General features: G+C 36.5%; 1 protein-coding gene across 2 annotated transcripts in view; it reads left to right on the top strand.

Annotated features, from left to right (window-relative positions):
- Window positions 1-15,087, top strand: part of LOC123548375 (uncharacterized) — a 48,499-nt gene that overhangs the window by 12,829 nt on the left and 20,583 nt on the right. For both annotated transcript variants that reach the window (XM_053546500.1, XM_045335576.2), the window contains 18 exons: window positions 2,758-2,932; window positions 3,613-3,788; window positions 4,990-5,124; window positions 5,653-5,819; window positions 6,041-6,240; window positions 6,734-6,991; window positions 7,256-7,578; window positions 7,938-8,094; window positions 8,334-8,485; window positions 8,788-9,070; window positions 9,607-9,763; window positions 10,160-10,298; window positions 10,692-10,907; window positions 11,256-11,328; window positions 11,953-12,065; window positions 12,312-12,468; window positions 14,262-14,492; window positions 14,778-14,993. In XM_053546500.1, the coding sequence (XP_053402475.1) occupies window positions 2,758-2,932; window positions 3,613-3,788; window positions 4,990-5,124; window positions 5,653-5,819; window positions 6,041-6,240; window positions 6,734-6,991; window positions 7,256-7,578; window positions 7,938-8,094; window positions 8,334-8,485; window positions 8,788-9,070; window positions 9,607-9,763; window positions 10,160-10,298; window positions 10,692-10,907; window positions 11,256-11,328; window positions 11,953-12,065; window positions 12,312-12,468; window positions 14,262-14,492; window positions 14,778-14,993 (3,328 nt within the window). The remainder of the gene's footprint in view (window positions 1-2,757; window positions 2,933-3,612; window positions 3,789-4,989; window positions 5,125-5,652; window positions 5,820-6,040; window positions 6,241-6,733; window positions 6,992-7,255; window positions 7,579-7,937; window positions 8,095-8,333; window positions 8,486-8,787; window positions 9,071-9,606; window positions 9,764-10,159; window positions 10,299-10,691; window positions 10,908-11,255; window positions 11,329-11,952; window positions 12,066-12,311; window positions 12,469-14,261; window positions 14,493-14,777; window positions 14,994-15,087) is intronic.

The raw sequence follows: 15,087 nt of genomic DNA, 5'->3' as shown, positions 1-15,087 counted from the left end.
AAAATATGTTAATAAATGTTGTTAGTCTATTTGTTTAATGAATTTTGTTACATAATGTAAGGACTGATGGTGTACTGGTGAGGCTCTAGAGACCTTTGATATGCTGCTGGTGACCTCTTATGCATGATGAAACCTGCTGACAGTTCATTAAGTGAGTTGAATACAGACCTTGATATTGGAGCATAAGAGGTTGCAGGTAGCTATGTACAATGGGGACCTCAAAGCATCATGAAAATAGAAGACCTTATAGATTGTGCTGATGTGTAATTGTGAGTAACTGGACAAGATTCAGGCCCAGATCCAGGGCTGAAAAGAATGTGCTTATGCACTCCCTTCCCACAAGTTTGCTGAGAAGTGATCTATACTCATCAAAGTTGCACCCAACTATTTTGGCTAAGAATAAACATTTTCTCAAAATTAAGACCCAAAAGCGCACCAGAGGCCTCCATTTCATACCTATATTTCAAAATTTTCCAGGGGTTGAACACACTGACCCCCCTAAAATTAGGAAAGTACCCCTCCCAGTACCTAAAAATTAAGACAAAGAAATGCACCAGAGCCCACCATTTCGTACTTGTATTTCAAAATTATCCAGGGGGAGAGCCCCCTAAACCCCCCTAAAATGACTGGGATACCTCTTCCTACACTATACCTCAAAATTTAGAAACAAATGCACCAGAGACCCACCATTTCATACCTGTATTTCAATAATTTCCAGGGGGACACCTTAAACATTATATCAAAATAATTCAGGGGGAGACCCCACTCATCCCTCCCCCAACTTGGGCAGAGGCCCCCCTCCCATACCTAGGCTACCCCCTCTTGGTGCTATGCACTTCGCCAGTGATGCTTTTGTTCTGTTCGTTGTAAAGGTCGTTATGTTCAGTTCTTAAAATAAACAGGCATGTGGTAACAAAATTATGTTCAGTTAAAATGATCTGTTGTGGGGTGCTACAGTTATTATGTTCGGTTATAATGATATGTTGTTTGGTGCTCAACTCATTATGTTCAACTATGAGAATAAACAGTTGAGTGGTACCATCATTATGTTTAGCTGAAGCAGTGTATTATTGAGTAATACTCATATTATTTTCAGTGTTGTTCGGTGTAAAGGTCGTTATATTCCGTTCTTAAAAGAAACAGGCATGTGGTAACAAAATTATGTTCAGTTAAAATAATGTGTTGTTGGGTGTTACAGTTATTGTTGAAAATTACGACCTTTATACCTACCGAACAACACATTGACGTGACTGAATAAAATATAATCAGCACACAACATAATGATAATACCATTTAACAGTTCTTTTTCACGACTGAACATAATTGATATAACACCTAAGAGCATATCATTGCAACTGAAAATAATGATAGTAATACTCAATAATACACTGTCTCAGCTAAATATAATGATGGTACCACTAAAGTGTTTATTTTCATGGTTGAACATAATGAGTTTAGCACAAAACAGAATATTATTATAACTGAACATAATAACCATCTTTTTTAACTGAAAATAATTTTGTTACCACATGCCTGTTTCTTTCAAGAACTGAACATAACGACTATAGCACCCAACAATACATTGACTTGACTGAAGAAAATATTATCAGCACACAACATCACACTTCAATAACTGGACACATTGGGATTTCCACCCAGCATATTGTGTCTCGGACTCAAAAAGAACGACATTTAACCAGGCATATCAGTCATTCTAAATATAAGACAGTCTAGGCGTTCCATACTTATCTGTTCACGGCGTTGTATAGTATGTAAATGAAAGTCTTTCAATCATATTTGTGCAAAACGTGTTCTTATTGTCACAGCTGGTATCCGGTGATATAAAAGCACCAGATGTAAGCGCAACGGTGTGCGGAGTTGTAACTCTTATTGAAAAAAAATCATGTTTAGACGTGACTGGTGTTGAATATTTCATTACTTCAAGTGAACATTTTCTGTGTTGCGATATATGCCTCCATAGGATTTTATAGATTTTATTTTATTTATCATTTGATGCAAAAAAGTTTAAAAAATGCAGAAATACAGTTGATATCCATGTACAGCCAATCCGAAATGTTACTATATTCTTGCTTTTTGTGAAATGCGATTAGATTGTATGGTTGAAATGATTGCTTTGTTACAACTGTGTTTTCTTTATAAAATTGTTTAAATGATTGCTATATAATTTTTCACTCAAATCAAACGATGTAACATAATAGAACGACACGATGATGAAGCTTTTTGAACTTTTACCCTACTAAATTTCTAAAATGGACTGGCATATCATTCAATTTGGGCAGTACCATTTGTTATTCGAAGGGTGTTGACTGAAAGTTTACTGACTGAATAGCGAACAGTGCAAATCAAGATCAGCTTGCACGGATCACAAAGGCAGAATCACTTGCCGCCAGCAGTCTAAAGGTTAAACATATTATTGAGTTATGAGCCATAAAATTAACCAATTACATCTTTTTGTAATATATCTTAAATCAAATACCTCATACTACATATATTTATGAAACATTTACAATTTGGATTTTCTGATGTTGGCTTAGAATCACAACCTTCTTGCTGTAAGTTCGAACTTTACCAGTGATCGAGTTATTTTTTACTGGAAACCATCGAACTAGCTTAATGAAGGTCAGCGTGTTGGCCTGCGCCTGAAATAACTCTCAGAGATGAACATTGGTACTTCCTCACTTGTCAAATAATTTCTTAACAAGACCGCACACTCAAAACAAAACACTACATTTTTAGGATTTCTTAACATGCATGAGAGACAACGAGCTAGGTAAAAACCTATTGCACCTTGCAATTTGCATGTCAAATACCACAGTGGAAGAAACGGTCAAAGAGATTTTCACACCTGTCAATGATGAAACTAATGAAGGAAATGAGACACCAGCCCAACAGCAACCTCCGCCGAGAAAAGGTATCAACTGATTATCATTTAATGTGTGGTTATTGTTAACCGCTGTTTTAAAAGATGAAGACTCCAACCTGTTCTCATGGTCCAGTTATGGATATTGTTTTACCAGTTCCAGTATTCAGTTTCTTGAGAGAGTTTGCCTGCTTAGCTCGACAGAGAGAGAGAGTGCAGATGTTTGATCCCGTGCAAGGCGTCTGTTTGCAATTGAGACACTGTGTTTGAAATCATTCGTCCTCCACCTCTGATTCATGTTCACCTCCGGAGAACAGGTTGGTACTGGTACAGAATCCAGGAACACTGGTTAGCTTAACCGCCTGCCGTTACCTAATTGGAATACTATTGAAAAACGGGGCTAAACCCAAAATAAACAAACAGACAAAGATTCAAATTTAGAATACTTCTTAGATATTTAAGGCTTTAGAAAACAGAAAGGAATGGATTTTGTCATTTCCTCTGCTTTGCTCACCGTTTGTCAATGTATATACAGATATTTTGACACTATCCAATACCTTTTATCCTTGAAAATTACTATAGTATGTTAAGAATTATTTTACCTCAGTCTATAATTCTACTTTTTAGTTGATTATAATGTAGTGTAAGACAACCATATTTCAAACATGATCTAATAATTTTGTTGATTCTTTCGTGAAAAACAACTCTAAGGCTACTGTTTACTATTATAGATGTACTTCTTGGGAAGTTGAAAACCTATATCGAGAGATGTTTGAATGCTGGAGCTCTCAGTCTTATTCATCTGGACAGGATTGAGGAGAAACTTCTAGAAGACTTTGACTTTCCAGCATTCAGTAAGATGGGATATGGAAGATTTCTGGAGTTCCTGCTCGCAGAAACAAAACAGGTAAAACCTCATTGTGTGTGTTTAAGATAAAAATGGGTTAAATGTTGGTTAAATGTGAAAGCGTCGGATTACTTGATTGGAAGAAGCCCGAAATCTTGTTGGAGAAATCAATACTTATACCAAGGTATATTTTTAAGAAAACAAGATCAGTTTGTAAAATACGTATGCCCCCAATGATGAGTTGTCCCATTTTTATGCTATCATGTTTGGAGGTTCTGGGTCAAGTGTTTCTAAAGTTATTGGGCGGAAACCGTTTTCAAGGTTCAGGCCCCTGTGGCCATTGGAAAGTGTTTTCAAGTTCAGGCTCCTGAAACCATCACCTTTGATCTATTGACTCCCTAAACTATAGTGGGCATTTACTTTATAAGCCCAATCATGCTACCAAGTTTGAATGTTCTGGGTCAATCGGTTCTAAAGTTATTAGGCGGAAGCCGTTCGCTCTACCGTCACACGGACAGACGGACCGACAAACCGACTTGACTGAGAGATGCAAAGCAATATACCCGCGCTTCTTCGAAGGGAGGCATAAAAATGTGTTAAAAGATCCTTAAGAAGCATAGCATGCATCCAATCGAAAAAAATTAATTTAGTTTATTCCGTTGATGAGCGGCAATGAAATGTGCAACATCGCTCCAGACGCCTTAGCACCGGCTTAAGTGGAATTCTATTATACTGATATAATGACTGACCTCCATGTTCCCAGTGAACCAGAAAGTATACAGCACTTGAGTCTAAGTACTGGAATACTTTACGGCTGCAACTACCTTAAAATGTGGTCATCCTAAGTCGTTTATGTTGCAATGGTGCCATTTGACTTGAGATGCCATATAAATTTGTGAAATTTTATTTGCAATAATTTACAAAGTTATTGTCCTTTTCATTATATTAAGAAAATATAGTAACCAGCACATTTTTGAAATGTTATTTAAATCACTGAGTCATAATGATTAAGACTTTTTATTCCGTTCAGTGACATATTCTTGCGCACAGTCAAAAGGACTATGGTCAGTTTTGTTTTATTTGTTTAGAGATTTTAAGACCTTTAAAAATACTTTCTGAAGTTAATAGAGAAGATACAGTACTTTGAATATTTTGGCGAATATGATTTCATGAAGCTTTATATACGTTCCACCTTAAACCAACTAAAATATACAAATGCAGATATATTCAAGTAACTATATTTGATTATTGTTTTGTTTAGATGTTGGAGGAAGGTGGGGGCTTGACTCTTGGTTCTGTTTCTGGAGGCGGTGGTGAGAGTGACACGTCTTTTAAACCCAGTCAGACCGACCTGGTTGAATTCATCAAACAGTTCAAGCAACATGAGAACATCCAGGTCAGAAATATTTTCCTATTTTATTAGATCACGTTAAAGTTACTGATATTACGATTATTGCCAAACCTTCGGCTGTCTACTTTTGATATACATATGTACACCGTAGTGGTTCGAAAGGGCGGTGGTCTAGTGGTTAAGGTGTCGGCCGGTCAACCTGGGGCTCGTGGGTTTGACACCCACAGGTGTCAGACCATGACTTCTCATATGACACCAGTAATGGTTTTTCCAGGAAGCGGACTCTAGAGTGGTTAAAATAAGCTTGAAGTTTTCATCACTGTCGAGCTCAAATAAATTATTATAAACTAAAAGGATTTATTTTTTCCAAAGAAAATAGGAATGTCTGTCAGTAAATGTATAAAGTGTATGCCACTCACATATTACTATAGTTACAAAAAGGTTAAGATTTCGTGCATGTACGTGATGGATTTTAGACTTTATTGCATTAGGTGGATGTGGTATCAAAATGCAGAATATTGCAGGATAATTTCACTATGTGTGTAAGAAAGGATTCTTTCTTGGAAATTTTAGCCTGAACAGATTGAGGAGGCTCTATGTAGACAATACAATGTTACTGATGTGCGGCATCTTGGTCATGGAAATATTTCACGCCTTCTAAGTTACGCTGATAAACCATCAAGACATATGTATGACGACTTTACAGTGTTTTATGAGTCAGCTTTCCTCCGCTCTATAAGGTAATTTGAAAATTTCTAATCAAAATTTCAGGGTGTATATTCACCAACATTATAAGTCTGAATTTTAGAGTAAGAACGTCAAATATTCACCTAGCCATAACTTTGTTTACAGCTGAAGAGAAATTACTTGGTAGAATACGTGACAGTTAATAAGTCTAATGTATTTCCTCTTATGTTTAGCCCATTCGTAAAGAAAGAAAACATAGCTGGTTATATTTAAGGGGGTCGTCAAATTCAAATTCAAAGGTTGGGATTCTTGGTCACCAGTCCAAAGATGCCGCAAGGTTTTGTCTGCATAGCTGCCCGCTCCTGGAAAACCTGGCAGACTGGAGTCAGTGGAGTCTTGTGTTTGAACCCGAACTTGGAAAACTGAAGGACTTTGTTCAGAGATATGGAGGCGTTACAACAAAAACTGTTGAAGGTAAGGGAAAATATATGAGCTTTTAGTCATTCCGGCAAGACTGAGGTTATTTGGCAACTGTCCTGCTTTATTGGTGACAGAAGACGCAAAGGTCCCTTCTGACATTATTTCAGGCACGAGCAAGCTTCTGGGTAGAACCATTAACTGTCCCCATATAAGGTTGAAATCTTTCTTAATAATGAAGAATTATCAGTCCTACTCGCAGACATGAGAGGCAAGTAGTTCGAGGCGGGTGACTAACTACATGGCCTTGGATGCTTCGAAGTATGTACTTCGAATATTTTCCTGAATTCTCATAACTTCTGAGTAAAACCAATGTCATTTAAAAATATCCACTGTTCCCTTCGCTATATCGACCAGTTTTATCAGGCTCTGTGCCTCTGAATTAGCTAACGAATTATTATCAGCTTTAGTCGTTTTCATATTGTTCTGATCAAAATTTGTAATGTTTACAATGTATTTCTTTGTAAATTTTGCTTTCTGTCATTTTTAGGTGGAAAAGTTGTCACGCTTGATTTCCTAGCATTGGAGATAAAGCCGGGCGAATTGATCAAACTTGTTTCCACAACATCTCCAGACTGTGTTGCCGAAGCACTGAGAAATCATGATGTTGTGTCTACCGCTGGTCACTTAGTATCAATGGCAATAGCATACAAGGGTGTTGAGAGTATGCCCATTGCCTTGTTGTCAGGACACGTGAAAACCGTGCTGTTACAGATGCATGCCAGCGAACCAACTATTGAAACAAATGGTGAGCATATTAAGTATGCACAAGCTTTCGTATAAATGTATGCTGTTAATATTAGATTAGTGCTAACCAAATAATACATTGATTTAAAAACAGACGGAAGTAGATCAAATGAACGGAGGTGGTATTGAATGGTTAACATTTCTGTATCTATTCTCAGACTCCATGCAGACATACGCTGCATGTTGCCTGAGAGCTAATAAAAATAAAAGCGCGTTTTCTGGAAATTCAGAAATGTAGGGCTTATCAAATTCTGTATATTTTCAGCTGGCCCTGCAACCCTGCACTCGGCAGCAATGTTCGTTTTACAGTGCCTACTTCGCATTCCCACCAATTTCTGTGTCGCCTTTGCCAACCAGCTATTTCTTGAACCTTTGGGACAGGTTGTTGGATCAAGCAAATCCAAACAACTATTGATACAACTCTGCTCATCCTCTGAAGATCTAAACAAGATGATAAAGTTAGGCTGTTTACTAGGAATACACGAGTGGACAGATGTGATTCAACAAAAATGTCAGCCTCCAACTGCTGCTGTACAAATTTCAGCAAACGAGGCGGATGACTTCTTTGAAAACGATAATGAATATCAGGTACAATTTACGTATAAATGCCATGTGGTAGCTGGACGATGAATATTTCTGGCGACTTCCCTAAATTCTAGGTACTGCAGGAATGAACAAAATTCCTTAATTAAGAAATTAAGCATGGGTGTTTCTTGTCCTTATAAGTGGTTTTGTTAGCTCAGTGGAAGATTAGTTTCCAGTCTAAGGTTGTTGATTGCGGAAAGTCGTTGGTTCTGTGTAGTTGATGTATATGCCTGAAATAATATTAAAAACACCTGGGTATTTCCCCACTATCAAAGCTGGAAAGTGTATTAGGTATATATGATTTAAAACCAAACTAAACCAAATAATGGACAGTATCGTGTCTTTTCCCTATATTTTACTAGGAAGATGAAGAATTGGTTGATGAATATGATGCAGAAGATGTTGATGAGATTTTGGCTGGTGAAGAAGATGAAGAAGTTATGAACAATGAAATGGACATGGAGCATTTAGATAATGAACGTAACCACAGAGAGAAAAAGGATGGTATTTCAACTGAAGGTAATATTCCCGATTGTTTATCATGAACAAATGTAATATTGGAATTTCTGATTCACTGATGTGCTATCCTGCCGTGCCAATGAATGTGAAGTTGATTACAACGTTAGATAGGATGATGATTCAAATCTCTGTAAAATATGCGACATTTGTTAGAGTACAACAATAATGAAAAGTAACTGATAATGATGCTCGCAATTACATATTAAGTCCCCATGTTATATCATGATTCTATCTTTCAGATGCAGAAAATGAGGATAATGAGAACTCTTCATTGGTAGTAGACACTGACAAGCCTGTAATTTCATCATGTGAAGATATTATTAATCAGATACGTAGAGATGAGTTTGGCGTTGGTGTGCATCTTAACGAGGATGGGGAAAGACTTATGAAGGTGACCTTATTGTAAAGTGTTAGCTGGATTAGGAAATGTGGTATTTTTATTGTCGAGGTGAATTTAAGGTAAATGTGCAATTGGCTAAAAAAAGACTTGTTTAATATTTTCAATCAGTTCCTGTATTTTCCTGGTTATTACATATTCAAGAGCGCGCCTGCATTTTATTGACAAATGTACAACGCCAAATATTAAACGTCAGAGTTTTATTTTTAATTCTAAAACTTATCAATTCAGTAAAAACGTGTTGAATATAATCTGTCATATCGTAGCATGCAATTTTCGTTGTTTCTCTTTTGTAGGTACAACAAGAAAGATTGGGGAGAAGTTTGGATCGTTTGTCTAAAGACTTGTACAGCAAAGATACACACTTTGTCCTGGAGTTGGTACAGAATGCAGACGATAATAGTTACCCCGAAAGCCTTCTTAACAGGACTGCAGATGGATGTCCGTCAGTGAAGTTTGTTATTGAGAATGATGGGATATATGTACTAAATAATGAACTTGGATTTAGAGAGAAAGATGTAAGGGCTTTGTGTGATGTTGGAAGAAGTACCAAAGGGAAACATAAATACGGATATATAGGTATGTACAAATTAAGTTCCAGAAATGTGGTTTTATTATTATTATTTTTCATTTCAATGTATCTTGAATACACTGACTCTTAAAACGCACATTTTATGAGGTTATGTCAAAACTGAATATGAATATTAGAATAAATATTTGATAACAACTTAATTTAGACCCATAATATACAGTCTTAATGTTGAATTTGGAGAGGCACCAGAGATCTTCCTCATCAACGAAAGACTTGAAAGATGCAATATGGCATATGAGTGTGTCTGCGTGGCAGAACAAAAACAGAAACAAAAACAAACAAAAAACAGTTCTGAATTTTAGTGCAAATAAACGTAAATGGTGATGTTAGGTTATCAATGTTTAATTAAAGTCTATGCTTCCAACAACAGTTTGTCGGAGGTATGTTAAATGTTTCAGTATATACTACTATTTGCTGCTCTAACAAAAACAAGGACAAAAGTCCTTCAGACTGAGCCACCATCAAGAACGATATTGCCCTCACAGAAAGGTATGTTACCTTGGCAATCTTTTAAACATTCTAGGTCAGAAAGGTATCGGATTCAAGTCCGTTTTCCGAATTACTGACGCACCAGAAGTACATTCCAATGGGTACCATATCAAGTTTGATGTAAACAGTGGACCTATGGGATATATATTGCCACACTGGGTACCAGAGGAGGAGAGGATCAGTCAGGATGAGTGAGTGAATTAATTTGTTCCATTTTAAGCAGAAAATACACAGTGACTGAAGAAAAAATAACGAACCACCTGGGTTTTAAGCTATTGAGTGAGGCGCCATATCTGAATGCTTAATGTTGTTCACTTTGAATCTGTTTCCACTTTTGTTTCTGATTAAGAGCATTGTTCGTAGTCAATCGATTTCTCTGATATGAGGAGATCACCAATAGGTTCAGCGGAATATGGATGGCCGGTGTCTGCCTACAAACAACATGATCATATGATACCGTAATTGCTAACATAAAGTGTTTAGGGGTAACTGGAATCTTTCTTCTGTAAAGCACGAGATTCTCATAATTTTGTTTATATGACTTGAAATCCAAGAACACAAGATATCGAAAGATTTGATGTTTTCAGATGGATGACACAGATCATTCTAAGACTGAAGACCGATATGAGGTTACAGACCCGAACGTTAGCAGCCAGGTTCAATGACCTTCACCCGTCGCTACTGCTGTTTCTGCACAGACTCCGCCAGATCACTATAGAAAACAAGGCAAGTTAATATTCTAATAATAAGACCTATTTTAATCATTCAGATTTAGTTTTGCATCAGTGATACATTTGTGTTGTATTATTGTGACCTAAATAAATGTAGAGATCGCAAATTGTACGTTTGATAGGTATGATGTCCGAAACACTGTGTCGGATACCTCTTTCATTTTAAAGAGGAATTGGTCTAAACTTTGCAGGTGATAGCTCATCATATGTTTAAAAAAAAAAGACAAAATTAAGGGCCATGATTCTCGGAGGAGTTATAGCTCTTTTGTTGCTTTGTGCATGTTATTTTAATGTCCACTTTTGTTCTGATGCCTTGAAACCGAATTAAAGAAAAACAAGACCAAAGATTTCATTTAAATTGTCACGAATAAAAACATTACGGCTGCAGGTTGAGCATTCGGTCCAAACAATGAAGCGGCGCGACGTTGGTGACAATGTTATAGAAATACAGCATTCAGACGGTTGTGATAGATGGCTTGTCATCAAAAAGATGCTGGATGCCAGTAACATCTCACTACAGACCAAATCTGGGGCCGAGGTTGAATCAACTGAGATAGCTCTAGCATTTCCACTGAAAAATCAAGGAAAGAAAAGTACTGTCCAGGTAAATGATTTGATTATTTTACCAAAGATTGGTAGGAAATTATTAATAAGCGTTTCGTTGACAAATGTCCTATGCTAGATTTAATATTCTTACCTTAACTGTACACCTGTCAACGCTTTTTCCTCCTGTAAGATACATATATTTCATAGTTCATGTATGTAGATATGGTCTTGTTGGGTGTGGGAAGGAGGACTCTTCCTTTGCCTAATATTTTCCTTCTTGCTTCATACTGTTTATCGTTGATTTATAATTCGAGTTGTTTAAACTTGCAGCTTTTGTTTTGATATCAATTTTGATAACATAGTAGTAGTATTTGGGATTATCATACTCTTAAATTGATCATTTTAGATGATGCCCCCAAAGCAACCAGTGTTTGCTTTTCTACCACTGAGAAGTTATGGTTTCCGGTTCATAATTCAAGGTAATTTGTGTGTTTTACCATGCAGATGTTCAGTGTAATTTGATATACTTTTATGGTTTGGTAATTATATTAAATTTATGCTAGCCTAACTTATGAACCCATCAAAATTATTTTTCTCCAGGCTTGCGGTTTTTGCATATGAATAAAAAAATAAAAACTGTAAATAGATCCCTTTGAAGCATAGAATGCATCCAAAAAAGGATAAAAGTAGACTTCACCGCCGTTTGAATACATCTGCGGATGTCTCTAAATTGCTTTTTGTACTTTTAACATGTGTAAATGTTGAGTTCTGCTCAACCCGGGGCTAGAGGGCGTTAACGGTAGCATGCATTTCCACTACCGTCCATGAACAGGCTCAATCAAACCGAGCCTGCAACATTTTCGTTTTTGTCGTGTTGGTCGACCTGTGAAGTTTCCACTTTTCTCTATTGGTTTGATTGAGTCTGTTCATGAGAGGTAATGAAATGTTTTGTTTTCCTAAATTCATAAGAAAGTGTGCTTATTAAATTTACACTTGTCTGTTAATGGTCTGTATTCTCTAACAGACTGTCATAATTATGTTCTACTGACGTTTATGTGTTATATCATCGGCTGACTTTGTTGTGCATTATATTAATTTTGTAGGTGATTTTGATGTGCCATCGAGTCGAGAAGATGTTGACAGGGACAGCTCATGGAACCAGTGGCTTAGGAATGAAATACCAACTGTTTTCATAGACACACTTGAGATCTTCAGGGTATGTTACTGTCCTTTTGACAATTTTCAGTTATTAAACTTCATCTGTTATGTCTAAAACTTCAACAGAATTGGGTTATTTTCACATACTAAAACCCGAATCTGTATGTTTTATATCTGGATTGGCATTTATCATTGAAATGGGTTATAACACTATAATTGAATTAATTTGACAGTTTCTGATAATGCAAGGTAAGATATCAAATATGAAAAAAAAACTTGTTTCCACAAATGTTATTTATTTCAGACCCATTCAGAATTTAGCAGTATGGAAGCAGTATGTGCATTTCTACAGTTTGTACCTATGGAGGATGAAGTCATGGAGTTCTTTAAGCCTGTAGCTTCGGATATACTTAAGAAACTGAAAGCGAAGACATGCATTCCTACACAGCCAAATAAACAAGGTTGGTTAATCTTTTAACAATGTTAACTTTTTGTAAAAGCTAGTCAACGGACGGCTCATTTACAATGCTGCTTTTAAACATAACCGGAGACTGAATGATCCGTGTGATACATTTATTTGTATACCAGTGATCATTTACGAAAAAACTTTCATTCAGAAAGAGCTTATTGTAATAGCTAGTTCTCAAGTGCATTTGCCATTGCTCACTCAAAAAGCTAGGCGAAAAATCGTCCATAGTTTTCGAAAGCTTCGGTCTTTTCCGTTGTTTAAATAAATTTTGTTAATTTATTTATTCTACTGATCCAACGTCAGTTCTAAAAGTCACATCAGTACACACAAATGTTTAGAATTTACAAACAAGTGAATTCATTGTAAGTGATGAAAACAAAAACAGAATAATTTCTGAATCCTGTCATGTACTAGTAACAAATTTGCATCAGTAGAATTTACAAACGAGCGAATTCATTGTAAGCGATGAAAACAAAAACAGAATAATTTCTGAATCCTGTCATGTATTAGTAACAAATTTGCATCAGTAGAATTTACAAACGAGCGAATTCATTGTAAGGCATGAAAGTGATGAAAAAAAAAAACAATAATTTTTGATAGTAACAAATTTGCTTTTGGTGTGATATATGACCATATTCCAATGAAAAGTCATTATCTGTACCACTGTATCCTAATATATATATACATGTGTATATTTGCTTGTTTTGTTTAGACACTACTTGCATGTGAATTTTTGTGACTTGAGGAGGTAAAGTAAACGAAATAATGTCCTGTGAACTATTCGATTTTATTGAAACTTTGCTATCACAGACATATAGCTCTAAATGTGTAAGACATTTGTAAAGTATACATTTAGAATTGCAAAATATTTTCAAGCGACGTTAGAAGTTTCGTTTAGTATGTAATGCACTTCCGCTGAAGTCGGTGAAGAGACTCGATTGTCTATCAACCATCGCGGTGCACCTGCTTTGAGTGCAGGATGTGAGGTCGCGCCCTGGCCGCGACATTCCATAGACGTGAAAAATGATACTAGTAGCTTCCTCGCATGACACTTGGCATTGAGAACGTAGTTCTAGGACTAGTAAGCACGGTTTCATTGTAATGTGACTGGGCGGGGTATCATCTCAAATGTCTTCGGCGTGCAATTGCAGTGAGGAAACGCTATAAAGTTGGCAGTTTGCTCACTCCACAAGTAGACACAGTTGTTTATATGACACACACAACATACACACATTTACCTACATTAGCACACACACAGACACAAATTCAATCATCTATCAGATACCGTTTTACTACTTTCGTTGTGTTATAAAATAGATTCAATAAACTTAGATTTAATTAATTAATTAATTTAATTACCCTGCTAAATTTCTATAATGAACTTGTCCATCTTTCAGTTTGGACAGTACCATTAACTGTTAAAAGGGGTGCTTACCAAAGAGTTACTGACTGAATGGCGAACAGTGCAGATCTGCAAAGGCAGAATCACTTGCCACCAGCAGGCTAAAGGTTAAATACTCTACGGCGGTCGTAAAAACGCCATATTCTTGGACTCATTCTGATCCGTGGAAATTATTCATTGTTTTTGATGATAGAGATCTGCTCGCACCAGTATTGCAAGTATGAGGAGTGTTGCAAATGTAATTGTTATTATTTTGCGTGGTTGTTTTCTATGCACCAAAGGCTCATGTCAGATAGATGAAGTCCTAATCTATATGTATTTTAACTATAATTCATTTGTGTTTTATCTAGTCATCATATAGCTTTTCCTCTCTCTCTTACAAGGAGTGATTAGCTGGAAGATGCCATCCCAGACCGTGAGGGTTCGAGATCCTCTCGTGCGTAGTGTGATAACAGCGGATCTACTTGAGGCGCACCTGAATCTGTTCTACCTGCACCTTGATATTGCTTCCGTGTTGAACCCGGCCTTGACCTCTTGTCTTGGCATTGAAACCTTAACATCTGACCACTTGTTCCAGCTTGGCAAAGCTCTCATTGTGAACATGGGAACACACTGTGAGTTGATTTTCTTTATCTTATCATCCTTAATTAAAATTTGAAGCACTGCTAGTGAACATTTTCATGTTGTTGTTTTTTACAATTTGAACAAAGTCTCGTGTTTTGACTATCTAATTCGAACAGTTTTGTTGTGCGGGGATGATACACATTTTCGGTGGTTCTGTCCATATGTAATTGTATAGGTATGCAGAGGCAAGTGTTTTCCTGTTAAAACTGCATCCATTATTTATAATAGGCAATGCTCTATACTAAAATCTTACCAAGATTATTTGAATAATACAGGTAAAGATGAAGATGTAATCCTTATATCCAAATGGATGGCATGCTTGTACCGCAGCCTGGATGAATTCCACCATGACGATACCATACTTCCAACATTGAAATTACATCGTGTTTTACCACTGTCGAATAGAGAATTGGTCTCACTGCAGGACAAAACCGTGTTTCATCCAATACCGAACTCTAGTGCCAAAAGACAGAAAGGAAAAGGTGAAAAAGGTGATTCATTTCATATCATTAGATCAGAATAATGACTATTCCACTTCATCAGTCTGTCTGTCACATTTTCTTGTATACTTAACATCTCCTACAG

Source organism: Mercenaria mercenaria, chromosome 6 (genome assembly GCF_021730395.1).
Source record: "Mercenaria mercenaria strain notata chromosome 6, MADL_Memer_1, whole genome shotgun sequence".
In the NCBI taxonomy this organism is placed as follows: domain Eukaryota; kingdom Metazoa; phylum Mollusca; class Bivalvia; order Venerida; family Veneridae; genus Mercenaria; species Mercenaria mercenaria.
Note: the sequence above shows the minus strand (reverse complement) of the source record. Positions and strands in the feature narration are given on the sequence as shown.